An 18,310-nucleotide genomic window follows, 5' to 3' on the forward strand; every position below is an offset into this window, starting at 1 on the left:
GTCTTACAAACTTAATTGGTTCCGGGACGAGGTTCTTAAGGTGAAAAGTTTGTAAGACGAAACAATGTTTCCCATAGGAAACAATGGAAAAGCGATTAATGCATGCAAGCCCAAAACTCACCCCTTTTGCCTTGAAACCCCACCTCTAGATCTCTGTGTTTTTGTGATGCTGCGATTTCACTGAGGCTCCCCTCACTGGGAAACCCCACCTCCAGACTTCTGTTGCTAGCGAAGCACCCGTTTTTGCACTTCTGGGATTCCCCTGCAGCATCACAAGAACACAGAAGTCCGGAGGTGGGGTTTCCCATGGAGGGGAGCCTCAGGGGAATCCCAGCAGCGCAAAAACGGGTGCTTCGCTGGCAACGGAAGTCCGGAGGTGGGGCATCCCAGCGGAGGCGGTGGGTTTGTAAGGTGAAAATAGTTTGTAAGAAGAGGCAAAAAAATCTTAAACCCCAGGTTTGTATCTCGAAAAGTTTGTATGACGAGGCGTTTGTAAGATGAGGTATCACTGTATTTCACAAGCCAAAAAAATGAATGAATTTTTATAGGAATCCAAGGCTTGCAGAGAACTAAACTTGGTCTCCTGAAGGAAGGACACAGGTTTTATGGGAAAGGCTCTCGTGCAAGAATGTTTCAGGGAATTTGAAGTGACCTCCGGAATTCACGTAACTCAGGATCTTTCTTCCTCCTCTTGATTGTATCTGTCAATTACATCCGAATTGAAATAGACCACTGTAACGGTGATATCATCTCTATACATGCGTGCTACGTCATCAGGAAGAGTCAACATCGCCATCAGCTTTTCCTGGTCTATCTCGCCATACTCATTAGTGCCGATGGCATGTCTGATAAGGTGGGTGGCCGCATTCTGGTCCGAAGGCTGGGCAGTCCGTGCCTTTCTCCGAAGTAGCATGTCTTGTACATAGCCCAGGCTGGTTGGCTTCTTAAAAGTGAGTTGGGTTTTCTGGACATCATCTTCAACTGTATGGTTCGCTACGAGCTGGACCACCTCTTCGTTGCTCAACATGTCCCAGAGTCCATCCGAAGCAAGGACCAAGAATTTATCCTGCCGCCTGATTTTGTGGTAAGTGACCTCCGGCTCGGCTGTTAAATAAGGGGGCGTGTGATAACACGGAGGGACGTACTCATAGATGTTTAAATCCTCCAGGTTGCAGTGGCTCTTGAGGATGCTCTGCTGCAGATCCTGGCTCCATTTGAACATCACGTCTCCAAAGGCCCTGGAAGGCATAAGGACGCCCAGCAATCGGTCGTTCATGATGAGGGTGTTCCCTTCAGAAGTCGGGTGCTCGCTTCTCAACCGGGAGATTTCCGACGTGTTGAAAGCATTGTGATCTCGGGTCAGGGGTAAAGCAGACCACGATCCGTTGGGGTCCTGAACTCCCAGGATGCCCCTGCAGTCCCCAGCATTTGCAACATGCAAATGAGCGTGATCGACATGCGCTAAGCAAGCGGTAGCGCCCGAGAAGGCCACCTGCAGAGCGATGTTCTCCAGAAGTTCGTTCTTGGACGGTGCCTGGACTTCCAACGATATGTCCGAGTCCAGCCTTTTAAAAGCTCTGATCATCGCTTCTTCCATCGTCGGTCCAAGGTCTGTCTCCGAGTTCAGTAAGTCTTGCCAATAAACTCTGAGCTGCTCCAAGTACAGGGAGGCCACCTCGTGGAAGAAGCTGTCGTTGGGGTGTTTGTGCCATTGAAGGATAGGCATGATCGGCTTCATGGACTCCATGGCCAACTCAATCTCTTCCAGCATTGGCCGAGACAGAAGAGAAACGGCCAGGTAAGAAAACAGCCTCTCGCTAACCGACTGAGCGCACGAATAACCAGCGTGGCCGTCGAAAATTCCAAACATCATCCCCCTCGTCTGCAGACAGGTCGCCGCGCTTCGGCGGTCTTCAATGGGCACGTTGGCGCCCAGGTGGTTGGACTCGAATTTCAATACGGAGCTGGGATTCTTCCCATCAAATTCAGGGACCGTGTAGGACAACTCGCTCGCCCTTAAGACCTCATTGATCTGGGATGGGGTCAGATGAAAGGAGAAGTCCTCTTCCTCTGTGGAAGTATGTCGGAACGCTTTTCCTAGCGGGAAAGTCTTGCAACAGCAGCTGGCTGGGGACCAACCTCTGGCGAACAAACTTTTCCATGCTTGGTTTTGGGAGAGAACGGAATAGAGGCGTCCTCTTCCAGGCAAAGTGGCAACGGCGGACCTTGAAATAATAACCCAGCTGGGCATAATGCCTGTCGTACGATTCCTTAAGCGTTCCAATCAGCGCGTTCTGGAAAGTCTGCAGGCAAAACGAAAACGTAATTAAAGGAGGAAACAGGAAGACCGCACAACACCAGTCAACACTCACAACGACTTTAATTCAAATAGACTTCACAGAAAACAACGTTGAAAAGGCACTACTCGACACTCCTTCCCTTCGTACCCAAATAAAACGAAAATATAGAAACACTGCACCATAAATCGATGGAACATAAAACCCCGTACCTTCCACAGAAATATCCAAAATGAATAAAATATAGTATACAGAACTGAAGAAAATAAACACACAATTCCACATAGTAGATACAAATACTTAATATTAGGTTGCTTGATAGTGATAGTCAACAATATGGTTGACAAATTATGTCTTTTATACAACAAATAAATATATGTATGCACTGAAAGAAAATATTAACTGAAGATAAGCTAATAACTATCTGTGCATATATCGAACATCACTGAAATTGAACACTTATAGGTTTATAAACTGATTTGTCTATCTTCCTTCCTTCATTTTTCTTTCTTTTTTTCTTTGTGTGTTTTGTATGTTTTGCTTTTTAGATTGTTTTTTATATGTAGAAACTTAATCAAGATTATTTTTTAATTAATTTTTTTTTAAAGGCACTACGCTGACCTTAAACCGTCTAGATATGCCAATGTCTCTCCAACACTCTGCGGCCTGCATTGGCTGCCGATTGGTTTCCGGACACAATTCAAAGTGTTGGAAATGACCTATAAAGCCCTACCATGTTTCCCCGAAAATAAGACAGTGTCTTATATTAATTTTTGCTCCCAAAGATATGCTACGTCTTACTTTCAGGGAATGTCTTATTTTTTTCCCCAATTAATTGTATCCTGTATCCTGCTGCAGCAAAAATGCATCCAAACATGCAGCCGCATGTTGGATGCGTATTGGATGTGTTTTAAAACTAATTGATGCAGCATTTTGGGATGCAATTTATAGACAGCAGTGTTATATATGTTCTGTTCAGGAATGTTGCGAAACGAAGGGTTTCCTATGTCTTACTTTCGGGGAATGCTTTATATTAGGCAATTCTATGAAACCTCTCCTATGTCTTACTTTCGGGGGTGACTTATTTTCGGTATATGACATCGGGCCAGATTACTTGCAGGATCGCTTTCTGCCGTATGAGTCCCAGAGACCAGTTAGGTCCCATAGGGTCGGCGTTCTCCAGATCCCATCAACTAGACTTAGGGAAAGAGCCTTCTCTGTGGGGGCCCCGGCCCTCTGGAATCAGCTCTCCCCTCCCCTGAGATTTGCACTGGCATTTATGCTGCCAGGCTTCAGGCGATTAGATCTTAGCCTCCTGGCCGATGAATGTCATGTGTGATTATTGCTTGAATGGGAATGATTGAGTTTTAACAAAAATTGGCCATTTTAGATTAGCTTATTTATTTTAATAAATTGTATTTAGTTATTGTATATCACTATTTCTTTTATATGTTGTAAGCCGCCCCGAGTCCTCAGAGAGGGGTGGCATATAAATCCAATAAATAAATAATTTCTACGGCAAAGGGCTGACCAAATCACTTTCTGCCAAGAGGTTCCCAAAGACATAATTGCTTATAATTGCTCTCCATAATAATTTTGTCTGCCTAGGCAACTTATAGGAGACAATCTGGCAACTTTCACATGAAAGAAATTAAACAATATGTCTTGATTCTTAACAGGGGTCAAAATAGGACACTTTCATGATTGCAATATTTTCTACTTGGAAACCACTCCTGGACTTTATGCTTGAGGTGGGGAAAAAATGAAACTTTCATTTAGGGGTTTCCCAATCAAATAGGATTTCTGTTATAGAAATGGCTAATATATATTATTATGTATTAAAAGTAAAAAGATGAGGTTCATGTTATTCATGTTATATAGCCGCCCCGAGTCTTCGGAGAAGGGCGGATACCAATCCAATAAATAATAATAATAATAATAATAATAATAATAATAATAATAATGATGATAATGATGATGATAATAATAATAATAATAATAATAATAATAATAATAATGTTATTCACTTATTCTATTATGCCCAAAGGAGTCAAAAGTCAATGTTTTCTTTTTCTTTTCCCTTTTACTCTACGTGTTTTCCTCTTCCCCTTTTCGTTCTATTTCCCCGTTATTTTATTATTTCTTTGTATTTCTTCATTTTACATTATGATTAATAAAATTCGTAATCTCCAAGATTTCAAAACTGCAGCCTCTCAAAATAGCCTAGACACCCTTACAAAATTCAGTATTTTTATCATTTTTCGAAAGTTCTAGTGGTAGAAATCTTTTGAGATGAATTGCTAAACCTTCTGAAGGTTTGGGTTTTTCTTACGTAATACCTGGTCATGGTATGTTGGAATGACCTTGAAGAAAGGAGGAAGAGCCACAGCCTAGACCTATGATGACTGTTCCGTTCCCGGGCTTCCAATAAATTCCAATCCCCGGAAAATCACTTCTTAGTAATAAAACCCACTTTTAATTTCACTCAAGCATTATACATGAATGCAATGCATAGCATATAAGTAGCAAAGGGGTAGGGTGTATGGGGGGGGGCTGTGCACGTATGTGTGTGGGGTGAGGAGGATGTGCAGGGGCGCCCACGCGTTGCATGGGGGGGGGGGGCTTTGGCCGCTTGGTTCGGAAAAGTTTAGCCATCACTTTTCTATACCATCTCTCTCTTTGCTTTGTTCCTGAAAACAAGAATTCCTACACTGTGCTGGTCCACATAAGTTAGGAGTATATTATCCACTTCTGCCAGCCCTTCGAGGTGGACAGGATCAAGGAATCGCCTTCTGCCGCACGAATCCCAGCGACCAGTTAGGTCCCACGGAGTTGGCCATCTCCGGGTCCCGTCGACTAAACAATGTTGTCTGGTGGAACCCAGGGGAAGAGCCTTCTCTGTGGCGGCCCCGACCCTCTGGAACCAGCTCCCCCCAGAGATCAGAATTGCTCCCACCCTCCTCGCCTTTCGTAAGCTCCTTAAAACCCACCTCTGCTGTCAGGCATGGGGGAATAGAGATATTTCTTTCCCCCCAGGCCTATACAATTTATGCATGGTATGTTTGTGTGTATGTTTGGTTTTTAATAAGAGTTTTTAGTTATTTTAAATATTAGATTTGCCATATGCTGTTTTATTATTGTTGTTAGCCGCCCCGAGTCTACAGAGAGGGGTGGCATACAAATCTAATGAATGAATGAATGAATGAATGAATGAATGAATGAATGAATGAATGAATGAGGAAGGAATGGAAGGAAGGAAGGAAGGAAGGAAGGAAGGAAGGAAGAAAGAAAGAAAGAAAGAAAGAAAGAAAGAAAGAAAGAAAGAAAGAAAGAAAGAAAGAAAGAAAGAAAGAAAGAAAGAAAGAAAGAAAGAAAGAAAGAAAGAAAGAAACAGGCACGGCCAAGAAACCCAGGAATATTTTATAGCTGTCTTGAAAGCTTTTTCTGAAATATCACTCCTCCTCCTCATACTTTCTACTTTCCCAACGCTGAGTAATCGTCTTGCTTCCTCCTCCAAGGATGGAACTAAATTCCTTTAACCACTTCCTCTCACTTCAGGGGAATTTGATATCAGACATGGGTTAGCCCAAATTGTAAATTCAACCCACAGGCTAAAACCGAGCTGGAGGAATCAAGATTTCAGATAAATTCAAGGCTGCTTCCAATGCCAAGATTTAAAGTACCGTGTCTTTCTATAGCAGCTCACGATGTGCAAACCCACACTGCTAAACGCGACCTAAGCATAGCCCATAAAATCGTCTGCTACAGCATCCTTCCTGTCAACGACTACTTCAGCTTCCACCACAACAACCCACGAGCACACAACAGATAAAAACTTAAAGTAAACCGCCCTAAACCCGACTGCAGGAAATACGACTTTCGTAAACCGAGTAGTTGATGCATAGAAGTCACTACCAGACTCTGTAGTATCATCACCTAACCCCCAAAACTTTACCCGTAGACTATCCACTGTTGACCTCTCCCGATTCCTAAGAGGTCAGTAAGGGGCGTGCATAAGTGCACCACAGTGCCTTCCGTCCCCTGTCCTAATGTTTCTCTTTTACTAGTATCATGTATATAAATATTATTATACCTTTGAACAGGGGTCCCCAAAAATTTTACACAGGGGGCCAGTTCACTGTCCCTCGGACTGTTGGAGGGCCAGACTATAAAAAAAACTATGAAAAATCCCTATGCACACTGCACATACCTTGTTTTAAAGTAAAAAACAAAATGGGAACGTACTATTTAGAGGGGGGAGAAGATCTGAAATTCATATATGTTTATGTTTGGTTTTTAATTTTCTTTTGTTAACATCTGATTGGCTATACAAGGTTTTCTTGGCTTATGAAAAACGTATAAAGAAAGAAGGAAGCACTTTGGCATAATGGTTAATAAGTTAGAAATATAATTGGTGTTGCACTTTTTGAAGGAACATTAAGGAGGGGATTTAATTAAAAGAAAATGTATGTAACTGGATGACAAAATTAGAAAAAAAAACCTTTTGCAACTTTTTTGATGATTGATATTAGTTACTAACAAAATACCACATTTTATTCATGGAAAATTAGATGGTACACTGAGTTGTTTGAATGCATGTTGAGAGAAAAATTAAAAAAAAATCCCCCCAAAAAAACAGTCCTTCCTTCCTCTGTCCCTCCATTTCATTCTTCCTTCCTTCCTTGTTCCCTCCATTTCTCCTTCTTTCCTTTCTTCCTTCCCTCCTTCCTTTCTCTCCACTTCTCCTTCCCTCCCTCTCTTTCCCTTTTCTTTCTTTCTCTCTCTCTTTTCCCTGTGCTCTTGTCACTCACTGGCGGGCCAGATAAATGGCCTCAGTGGGCTGCATGTGGCCCGCGGGCCGTAGTTTGGGGACCACTGCCTTTGAATACCACCAATACATACTTGAAAAAACAAACAAACAAAATAAATGTAGCAGTAATCCCAGATTTTAATTCTGCAACTCAAGGTAGCTTTGCCCAAACGTGATGCAAAATAGGAGGAGAAAGGTAGCTTCCTTCTCCTCCACCCTTTATCTGCCCTTGAGAAGGATCCCAGAAGACAGAGGCAGGAAGGCAATAAACTGGATCTACCGGATTCTCCTTTCTCTTGGCCTTCCCCCATAATCGCAACAGTCACCAACTATCCAAGTAATAACGATGCTGTTGTTGGTAGGTTTCTCTTTCGATGATATTGTGTTTTATTGACCCTTATTTGCCCTGCTTACAAACGGCTTTGGGAGGTTAGCTATCTAAACGGCAGGATGTAAGATAACTAGCAAGGAAGATAACAACCAAGGTGACTAAGGGGTTAGAAGCTATAACGTATGAAGAACAATTACAGGAATTGTGCAGGTCAAATCTGATGAAAAGAAGGACTAGGGGTGACGTGACAACGTCCGCGAGGCTGCCCCAAAGAAGAGGGGATGAACCTATTCTCCAAAGGGCCTGAAAAGCAGAACAAGAAGGACTAGGGGTGACATCGGCAAAAAGAATCCAAACCACACATACGAACTGAATAATCAATCTCTCACTGCTAACCCACATTCTGTAAAAGACCTTGGAATACTAATATCGAATGACCTGAGTGCTAAAGCCCACTGCAACAATATCGCCAAAAAAGCCTCTAGAGTTGTTAACCTAATCCTACGCAGCTTCTGCTCAGGCAATCTCACACTACTCACAAGAGCTTACAAAACTTTTGCCAGACCCATCCTAGACTACTGCTCATCTGTCGGGAACCCATACCACATCTCAGACATCAACACCCTTGAAAATGTCCAAAGATATTTCACCAGAAGAGCCCTTCACTCCTCCACTCGAAACAGACTATCCTACGAGAATAGACTAACAATCCTGGGCCTAGAAAGCCTAGAACTAAGGGGCCTAAAACACGATTTGAGTATTGCCCACAAGATCATATGCTGTAATGTCCTACCGGTCAATGACTACTTCAGCTTCAACCGCAATAACACAAGAGCACGCAACAGATTCAAACTTAATACGAACCGCTCCAAACTTGACTGAAAAATATGATTTCAACAATCGAGTTATCGAAGCGTGGAACTCATTACCGGACTCAATTGTGTCAACCCCTAACCCCCAACACTTCTCCCTTAGACTCTCCACGATTGACCTCTCCAGGTTCCTAAGAGGCCAGTAAGGAGCGTACATAAGTGCACTGGTGTGCCTTTCGTCCCCTGTCCAATTGTCTTTCCTTTCTTTCACCTATCTTATATATTCTCTTCCTTTCATATATCCTCTCCTCTAAGTTCACTTTCACCCTCTTTTATATTATCACATGTCTATCTTTCTTCCTATGTATTGGTGCATTGGCCAAATGAATAAATAAAATAAATAAATATAGAAGCAATGGGTGGAAATAGAAATTTAATTTTCTCCAAAAGCTTTTTTGTTAGGAATTTGGGACAAGAGATATCCTAAGCAACACTTCATCACTGCCATAAGAATTATGTATGCTCAAAACTGGAAAAGTCAAGAAATCCCGTCAGAAAAGCAAATAATAGAAAAAAATCTATAGGTACGCGGAGATGGACGAGATGACAAGAGACATCAAAGGCACGAAAGCAGATGAAAAAAACAAACTTTGGGATAAATGGTACAACTGGATTGAGAAGAGAATAATTTAAAGAGATGATGAGAGATCAAAACATATTAAGATAATTACAGATGAAACATACAAATACTAAGGTTTAATAAGTTAAATTCATTTTATTTCTTTACTGTTGAAAGTAACTAATCAAATTTGAAATTGTTGCATATTGATTCACAAATGGGTTATGTTTTGCATATGTATATGTTTTGTGTCTTTTTATTATATTGGAAAATGTAAATAAAGTTTTTTTTAAAAAGCAATGGGTGGAAACTAATCAGGAAGAGAAGCAACCTAAAACTAAGGAGAAATTTCCTGACAGTGAGAACAATTAAACCGTGGAACAACTTGCCTCCAGAAGTTGTGAAGGCTCCAACATTGGAAGTTTTTAAGAAGATGTTGGAAGACCTTTTGTCTGAAACGGTATAGAGCCGTGATGGTGAACCTTTTTGGTGTTGAGTGCATGCACAAATGCAACCCCAAAATGCAATGTGAGCGCCCCTTATGCTTGCACACACACCTGTATGCAGCCGCCACGCGCATGAGCATCTCTACCCCGCCAAACATTTTTGGCTTCCAGGTTGAATTGACTTTTGACTCCTTTGAGCATAATAGAATAAGTGAATGACTCCATTAGTTGTCGATCAGTTTCCGGGCACAATTCAAAGTATTGGTTATGACCTATAAAGCTCTTCATGGCATTGGACCAGAATATCTCCAGGACCACCTTCTGTCGCACAAATCCCAGCGACCGGTTAGGCCCCACAGAGTTGGCCTTCCCTGGGTCCTGTCGATGAAACAATGTCGTCTGGTGGGACCCAGGGGAAGAGCCTTCTCTGTGGTGGCCCCGACCCTCTGGAATCAACTCCCCCGGAGATTAGGATTGCCCCCCCCTCCTTGCCTTTCGAAAACTTCTTAAAACCCACCTCTGTCGTCAGGCATGGGGGAATTGATTCCCCAGGACCGTTTTCGTTTATGTATGGTTTGTATGAGATGTATGATTGTTTTTATATTGAGAGTCTCAACACTGTTTTAATTAATGGGTTTGTACTGTTTTTGTTGTTGTGAGCCGCTCCGAGTCTCTGGAGAGGGGCGGCATACAAATCAAATCAAATCAAATCAATCAATCAATCAATCAGTAAAGTAAGTAAGTAAGTAGAAAAATAGAAACATAGAAGTCTGACGGCAGAAAAAGACCTCATGGTCCATCTAGTCTGCCCTTATACTATTTTTTCTGTATTTTATCTTAGGATGGATATATGTTTATCCCAGGCATGTTTAAATTCAGTTACTGTGGATTTATCTACCACGTCTGCTGGACGTTTGTTCCAAGCATCTACTACTCTTTCAGTAAAATAATATTTTCTCATGTTGCTTTTGATCTTTCCCCCAACTAACTTCAGATTGTGTCCCCTTGGTTCTTGTGTAAGTAAATAAATAAATAAGTAAATAAATAAATAACATGAAAAATAACTATAACTGTATATGGAGTTTTCTAACATTCTTAGTAATTTTGTATAATTTTTTAAAAAGTAATTTATATTTCTTTATATATATTGTTGCATTTATAATGTGGTACGCCGCCCTGAGTCGTCTCGAGAAGGGGTCGGCATAGAAATCTAATTAATAAATAAATACAAAATAAATAAAAACGCTGAAAATCAGCTGGCCAGTGCTTGCATGCGCGCTGGAGCTGACATAGGGCAATGCTTCAGATATGGCTCCATGTGGCACCTGTGGCACCCATGCCATAGGTTCGCCATCACTGGCATAGATTCTCCTGCAAGATTAGAAGACCTTTAAGGCCCTTTCCAATTCTTATTATTCTACTTTAATATGTCAGCTGTCATTGTCTGGTCAACTCCATCCTCAAATTAAGAGCAATGGAGGTCACCTGGCCACGAGACAAATTCCGCTTGAGATACCTGGAGGAAGAAAGTCAGCGAATGAACCCAGATGACACTCATACAAAAGTTCTGGGTTGTTTCATCATTTGGCACCACCTGTTCTTTGCTCTTTTGCATTATGCATTGTGGAGTTAACTGTCTCATCGCTGTTACTGTCAGCCTCCCAAGCAGACCAGACAGGAAACATGACAAGGTGAGCTAATTCTACTTAATGATAAGGCTACAATAACAGAATCTTGCAATTGGGAAAGAATAAATTTCCTGCTACCCTGTTTTCCCCAAAATAAGACATCCCCCGATAATAAGCCCAATCGGACTTTTGAGTGTGTGGCAATAAGGCCAAGTGCTTATTTCAGGGTTCAAAAAAATATACTGCTCCTAAAAATAAAGGGAACACGCAAATAACACATCCTAGATCTGAATGAATGAAATATTCTCATTAAATACTTTGTTTTGTACGAAGTTGAATGTGCACAACAGCAGGTGAAATTGATTGTCAATCAGTGTTGCTTCCTAGGTGGACAGTTTGATTTCACAGAAGTTTGATTTACTTGGAGTTATATTGTGTTTTTTAAGTGTTCCCTTTATTTATTTATTTTGAGTAATATATGTATATATACACAAATACATATATATATACACACACGCACGCGCACACACACACATACATACATGGGTCCAATAATAGTCATTCATGACATTCTAGCCAATCTCCAACAAGCAAAAATAATAGGGGAAGCCAAATTCACTTAACAACCATATGATTCATTTAACTTCAATGATTCCCTTTAACAGCTGTGTTCATAAATCAAGGACTACCCGTATATAATTCGGGTAAGAGCCATTATCTGTTTTGTCATTAAAAACAGAAGTTGTATAGTTTCCTTTTGACACATACAACATTATCCACTTTTTCTTCTGTTTCCAGTGGAAATAGAAGAACAAGTGAAACTATTGTATTTGTCAAAAGGAAACATCATAATTTCTATTTTTAACAAGAAAGAAGATACTAGATCTTGCCTGAGTTATAGATGTAATCCTTGGTTTACGACCACAATTGAAACAATTGTTTTTAATTGCTTTCTTTTTTAGAGTTAATACCTATTTTTATTGCTTTCTTTTTCAGAATTCACACCTATTTTATTGCTTTCTTTTCCAGAGTTTCTCTCCTAAATTATAATTCTCATAAATTATAATCGATAACAATTTTTTCTACTTACAGTAACAAAGGGAATAAAAAGCCAGGAAAAATTATGAAACATTTCAAAGTTATTTACCTTGTTAATCATTCATGTTTTCGCAGATGTCCTTCGGCAAGACCTGTTGAAAAATCGATATGATATTTAAAAAAAATATATAGACAGAAACATGCCAATTATCAGGGCCTGCAAAACAAAGCCATCATTCCCTCCTTAATTATAAATTTAAGTGCATTTACAATATATAGCTGACCATTAGATAATGTTTGTTATAATTTTAGTACCTCCAAGGCTGCCACAAAGAAGAGGGAATTATTCTCAAGCAATTCTCCAAAGCACCTGAGGGTAGGACAAGAAGCAATGGATGGAAACTAATCAAGGAGAGAAGCAACCTAGCACTAAGGAGAAATTTCCTGGAAGTTAGAACAATTAATCTGTGGAACTACTTGCCTCCAGAAGTTGTGAATGTTCCAACACTTGAAGTTTTTAAGAAGATGTTGGATAGGGTGTAGGGTTTTCTGCCAAGCAGGGGGTTGGACTAGAAGACCTCCAAGGTCCCTTCCAACTCTGTTATTCTATTCTTATCCACAACCATTTCTTTTTCTTGCCCAGAAAAAGGATCCCACTGCAATGCATGAAAATTTTATAAGACAGTGCATGCCACACAATTAGTGTGGAAGCAGTAGAAGTGATGTGCCGGTGCCTGGAGGCTGTTGGGGTCTAGATGGGTGTCAACAGACTCAAACTCAACCCTGATAAGACAGAGTGGCTGTGGGTTTTACCTCCCAAGGACAATTCCATCTGTCTGTCCATTACCCTGGAGGGGGGAAACACTGACCCCCTCAGAGAGGGTCCGCAATTTGGGCGTCCTCCTCGATCCACAGCTCACATTAGAGAACCATCTTTCAGCTGTGGCGAGGGGGTTGTTTGCCCAGGTTCGCCTGGTGCACCAGTTGCGGCCCTATTTGGACCGGAAGTCACTGCTCACAGTCACTCATGCCCTCATCACCTCGAGGCTCGACTACTGTAACGCTCTCTACATGGGGCTACCTCTGAAAAGTGTTCGGAAACTTCAGATTGTGCAGAATGCAGCTGCGAGAGCAATCGTGGGCGTCCCTAAATATGCCCATGTTACACCAACACTCCGCAGTCTGCATTGGTTGCCGATCAATTTCCGGTCACAATTCAAAGTATTGGTTATGACCTATAAAGCCCTTTCTTGGCATCGGACCAGAATATCTCCGGGACCGCCTTCTGCCGCACGAATCCCAGCAACCAGTTAGGTCCCACAGAGTTGGCCTTCTCCGGGTCCCGTCAATTAAACAATGTCATTTGGCGGAACCCAGGGGAAGAGCCTTCTCTGTGGTGGCCTCGACCCTCTGGAACCAACTCCCCCCAGAGATCAGAATTGCCCCCACCCTCCTTGCCTTTCGTAAGCTCCTTAAAACCCACCTTTGTCGTCAGGCACGGGGGAACTGAGATATTCCCTTCTCCCTAGGCCTATACAATTTATGCATGGTATGTTTGTATGTATGTTTGATTTTTTTAAAAAATAAGGTTTTTTAAAATTATTTAAAATAATTTGTTGTTTCATTATTGTTGTTAGCCGCCCCGAGTCTACGGAGAGGGGCGGCATACAAATCTAATAAATGAATGAATGAATGAATGAATGAATGAATTAAAAAATAGCAAGCAGCCTTTTAAAGGTTGATTTTCCATATTATGTTGAAGTACCTTTCTTTTGAATCAGATCAGCTTCAAATACAAACTTGTTTTGAATCTGAATATTATAGCTTTCTCGTTGATCATGCCACAAACCTTGTTCAAAACAGCAATTTCCCACTCTATAACTATACCCGATACGCCCTTCACATAATTGCTCTGTGCAAAATATAAAATGCAGCTAAACAGCTTGGGTGATCAGGCCAGCTGAGCCAAACAGAACCTAAAATGTACGTCAAGTTTTTAACAGTTATGCATCAAACTAAACGTTAGGCTGTTTTGGATAACAGGTCAGCAGAAGGAATGTTATTTTAGCTCCTGATACCGGACCAATGTTTGTGGCTGAGATTTGCTGTTGGTTGAGTTAGCAAAAACAGAACGCTAAGATAAAAGCAACATTGATAACTGGGACCATATCAGGGCCTTGATCTTTTCACACAAGCTTTCAAAAATTATATCGCAAGCTGCCATCAGAATCACATTAAAGGTGAACCTCGGTGGCACAGTGGTTAGAGTGCAGCATCGCAGGTTACTTCTGCTAACTGACTGCAATTTAGCAGTTCAAATCCCACCAGGCCTGATCGCCCTAACCCAGGAGTAGGCAAAGTTGGCTCTTCTATGACTTATGGACTTCAATTCCCAGCATTCCTGAGCCAATCATGCGAGCTCAGGAATTCTGGGAGTTGAAGTGCACATGTCATAGAACAGCCATCTTTGCCTCCCCTTGCCCTAACCAGTAACGGCCCACTGAATCAACTGGTGCTGGTCCATTGGCACCGCCATCTTTTTTGGGTGATTTTTTAACAGCAATTTTTAACTGTTTTGAAGTACAGTGGTACCTGTACTTAAGAACGCCTCTACTTCAGAACTTTTCTAGATAAGAACTGGGTGTTCGAGATTTTTTTGCCTCTTCTTAAGAATTATTTTCTACTTAAGAACCTGAGCCTGGAAAAATTTCCCAGGAAATTTGAGAGCGGCATGTAAGCCCAGCCAGTTTCCTGCCATTCCCCCTGGGTTTCTCTCTCTGGCACAGTCTATGGGAGGCAGCCTCGCGCCAGGTGTATGGGAGGTGCGTGCTCCTCCTTGCCGCCTCAGACTCAGAGTCCCTCTTTTTTTTTTTAGGCCTTAAAGTTTTGGATTTTTTTGGTTCCCCTCACCTCACCTTCTTCCTTCGGCAGTGACTGTCCTCCTCCTCTTCTTCCTCTTCCTCCTCCCACCCAAATTCCAAGCTTTTATTTCTTTCCTAATGGGTTTGCATGCATCATTTCCTTTTACATTGATTCCTGTGGGGAAAATCGCTTCTTCTTACAAACTTTTCTACTTAAGAACCTGGTCATGGAACAAATCGATTAAACAATGTCGGTTGGTGGGGCCCAGGGGAAGAGCCTTCTCTGTGGCGGCCCCGACTCTCTGGAACCAGCTCCCCCTGGAGATTAGAACTGCCCCCACCCTCCTTGCCTTCTGTAAACTCCTTAAAACTCACCTCTGCCATCAGGCATGGGGGAATTGAGGCATTCCCCTCCCCCGGGCCTATACAATTTATGTATGGTATGTCTGTGTGTATGTTTGGCTTAACAATGGGGTTTTTTAATGTTTTTTTAATTTATTAGATTTGTTGTGAATTGTTCTATTGTATGTCGTGAGCCGCCCCGAGTCTACGGAGAGGGGCGGCATACAAATCTAATAAAATTAATTAATTAATTAATTAAGTTCGTAAGTAGTGGTACCACTGTATTTTCCTGTTCTGCTGCATGTAAACGGGCCTTCCCACCCAGGTTCTATAACAGCCTTTATTCCTTGACAGCTTCACACAAAGTACGACTGATCAGGTCCTCAGCTGTGTTTCGGGCTGATTCAAGCTACGGAGCATGAGCGGATGTCAAATTGCACAAGGGGGCGTGTATATGCGTCTGAGTGGAGCAAGCACACACACATGAAACATCGCGATGCAAACCAGTGGCGAAGGTAAGTGGAACCCACCCTTGCATCAGCCTCAAGGTTGACTCAGCCTTCCATCCTTCCGAGGTGGGCAAAATGAGGACCCAAATTTTGAGGAGCAATACAGTAGTACCTCTAGATATGAGTTTAATTCGTTCCAGAAGGGAGCTTTTATGTCGAACAACTCGTATCTGGAACAAATGGCTTTAGACTTTGTTTTTCCCCTCCGAGATAACCAGAAGCAAGGATTCTTGCGCCACCTAGTGGACGCTTGGCTCGTATCCCGAATTTGAGCTCAGGTCTGGAATAGAAATTTCTCTCCCCTCGTGGCTCGTAACTTGGAATACTCGCATGTGGAGCAGCTCGTATCTAGAGGTATTACTGTAGTTTGATTCTGTAAAACTGCTTAGAGAGGGCTGCAAAGGCCTGTAAATGGGTGGATAAACCTAAGTGCTACTGCTATTTCAATGAGCCAGGTTATTAAAGCAGCGGCATATGATGGACCTTCCTGTTTTAATGAACGAAGTAGCTGCATTCACACAGGTTCCAAAACACTTCAGATCTCAATTTTGAGGAATACACAGCTCTGAACCGTGCACAGCTCTAAAACAGTGATTCTCAACCTTTCTAATGCCATGACCCCTTAATGCAGTTCCTCATGTTGTGGTGACCCCCAACCATAAGTCAAGAGCCAATTCTCCCAACAGAGCTCTAAGCTGATTGACAGGAAGGTCAGAGGGACACACACACCCTTGTAAATTCTTAATTGATCGGATTATAAAAATATGTTCCAAGGTACCAGAATAGAAGTTTTAGTTCCTAACACTATGGGAAATTTGTCTTTTCCCATGGTCTTTCTTAGGCGACCCCTGAGAAATGGTCGTTCGATCCCCAAAGGGGTTCTGAGCCCCAGGTTGAGGACCATTGCTCTATGACATGTTAGCCAATAAGTTCCTCCACTAAACGTCCACCCTAAGAACAATCATTTTGCAAATCCATTCCCAACCTATGCGAGAGGGTTGGAAAAAACTTTAGCAAATGCACCCTTCAGATTTTGCAACTTTGGAAAACATTATTTTCTTTAGAATCTTTTTCCCCCTGTTTTCTATTACTTTATCTCCATTTCTTTCCCACTTCATTTCGTTTCTTCTTCTTCCTTAATTCCAAACCTGCACTGTTTTAACTTCCGCTTTAACATGAATAAAACACGATGTAAAATGCAGAGCCTCCTTTAAAAAAAAAATAAAACCATATAATGCGCGTCAAAAATAAAACCATATAAGCGCACCATCGTGTCTACCGTCCCTGTCCTAATGTTCTATTGTCTTCTATCATTACTTTTTACCATTACTTATCTATGTTTATTTCTACTTATTTCCACTCTATAACTGATTGACAAATAAATAAAAATAAATAAAATAAATAAACAATAGTCAACAAGTTCTCAATAGCTGAATTTGAGAACTGCTGCTAACAAGACACACACACCTCACTCTACTTGAAGGCTGCATCGGCTATTAAGGATCACGATTTTTTGCAACATAAAACAATGTTAATATTTGCAGCCAAAGAAATAATAACATGTAAAAGAGCAACCGAATGGACAAGCTGGGAACTAAGAATTCAACTGGAGCGCTTCCAAAACTTTAGGAAGTTTTTGGCAACTCCTGCAAGCAACCAGGCTCCGTTTCTTGAACCAGCGCCAATCGAATCTGCAACAACTGAAAGGCTGATCCCGTTTATACGACACTCCCTTGCATAAACCACCACCGATCCAAAAAAAATACTTTAAAAATAAAAAAAAATACTTAAAAAATCAAAACAAAACCAACCAACCCTGTAATTTTTTTTTCTTCTCCAGGCGATAAAGACGTTCACTTTGCTGACTTCCCGCACACTGAAAGCTTCGCGAAAAGAGAAGGGGGAAAATTGCTTCTCTCTTTCTGCTCCATGCAAATTAATCATATTCCGGTTTGGGGCGTTTCAATAAGAAGCCGCAGCTGGACTTTACAAAGTCAGGCTTTCAATAGAAGCTTGACTCCGCCCCTGGAACGCGCAGCCATTGGCTGCGGCGGGAGGCGTGAGAGGGCTATCAGGCCGCTGAATGGCCCGGCCAGGATGGCGAAGCCACGCCCCCTCCCGCACCACTGCTTAAGTCGCAGGGACCTTTCCCAGCTGGGTCACGCTGACCCCCCAGCGGCCGTTTGGAGCATTACAAGCCACAAACGGGGACGCGGATGCGACGGAATCCATTTTGGGGGGTTTCTTAGAACGTGTGAGCGCGCATCGTAGAACACGTGTTCGTGTTCCTTTGCAGGCAGACGTCCCCAGGAATTAAAGTGAACCCGTGTGTTCTCCAGGGAGGCGCATCCACGCCTGTAACCATCTTGGGAAGGATAGGGGTAAAAAAAGACGTACCTCGTGTCGGGCGAGCCCGCCTGCTAAGCAACCGGAGCCGGGCGAGTTCCTCGGAGGCGAGGCAAAGCGCTCCTCCCCTCCTCTACGGGAAATGACAGCGAGCCCAACCCTAAACTCGCTTCCTCTAGATAGGCAAGAGAGAATCAACCCTCCCCGCGTTCGTTTCTGGCGGGGAGGTGCTGGACCCGGGAGCCTTGCAAAACTGGGAGAATCCCCACGC

At 42.3% G+C, this 18,310-nt stretch overlaps 1 protein-coding gene across 1 annotated transcript; it reads right to left on the bottom strand.

Annotated features, from left to right (window-relative positions):
- Positions 1-526: 526 nt before the first annotated feature.
- Positions 527-18,310, bottom strand: PDP2 (pyruvate dehydrogenase phosphatase catalytic subunit 2). Its single transcript, XM_070760408.1, is given in 4 exon segments — positions 527-2,275; positions 2,277-2,303; positions 12,091-12,133; positions 18,091-18,310. Coding segments are annotated over 3 exon segments (1,644 nt in total). The 5' UTR covers positions 12,103-12,133; positions 18,091-18,310; the 3' UTR covers positions 527-670.

The sequence above is a fragment of the Erythrolamprus reginae genome, chromosome 9, assembly GCF_031021105.1.
Source record: "Erythrolamprus reginae isolate rEryReg1 chromosome 9, rEryReg1.hap1, whole genome shotgun sequence".
Taxonomy (NCBI): Eukaryota; Metazoa; Chordata; class Lepidosauria; order Squamata; family Dipsadidae; genus Erythrolamprus; species Erythrolamprus reginae.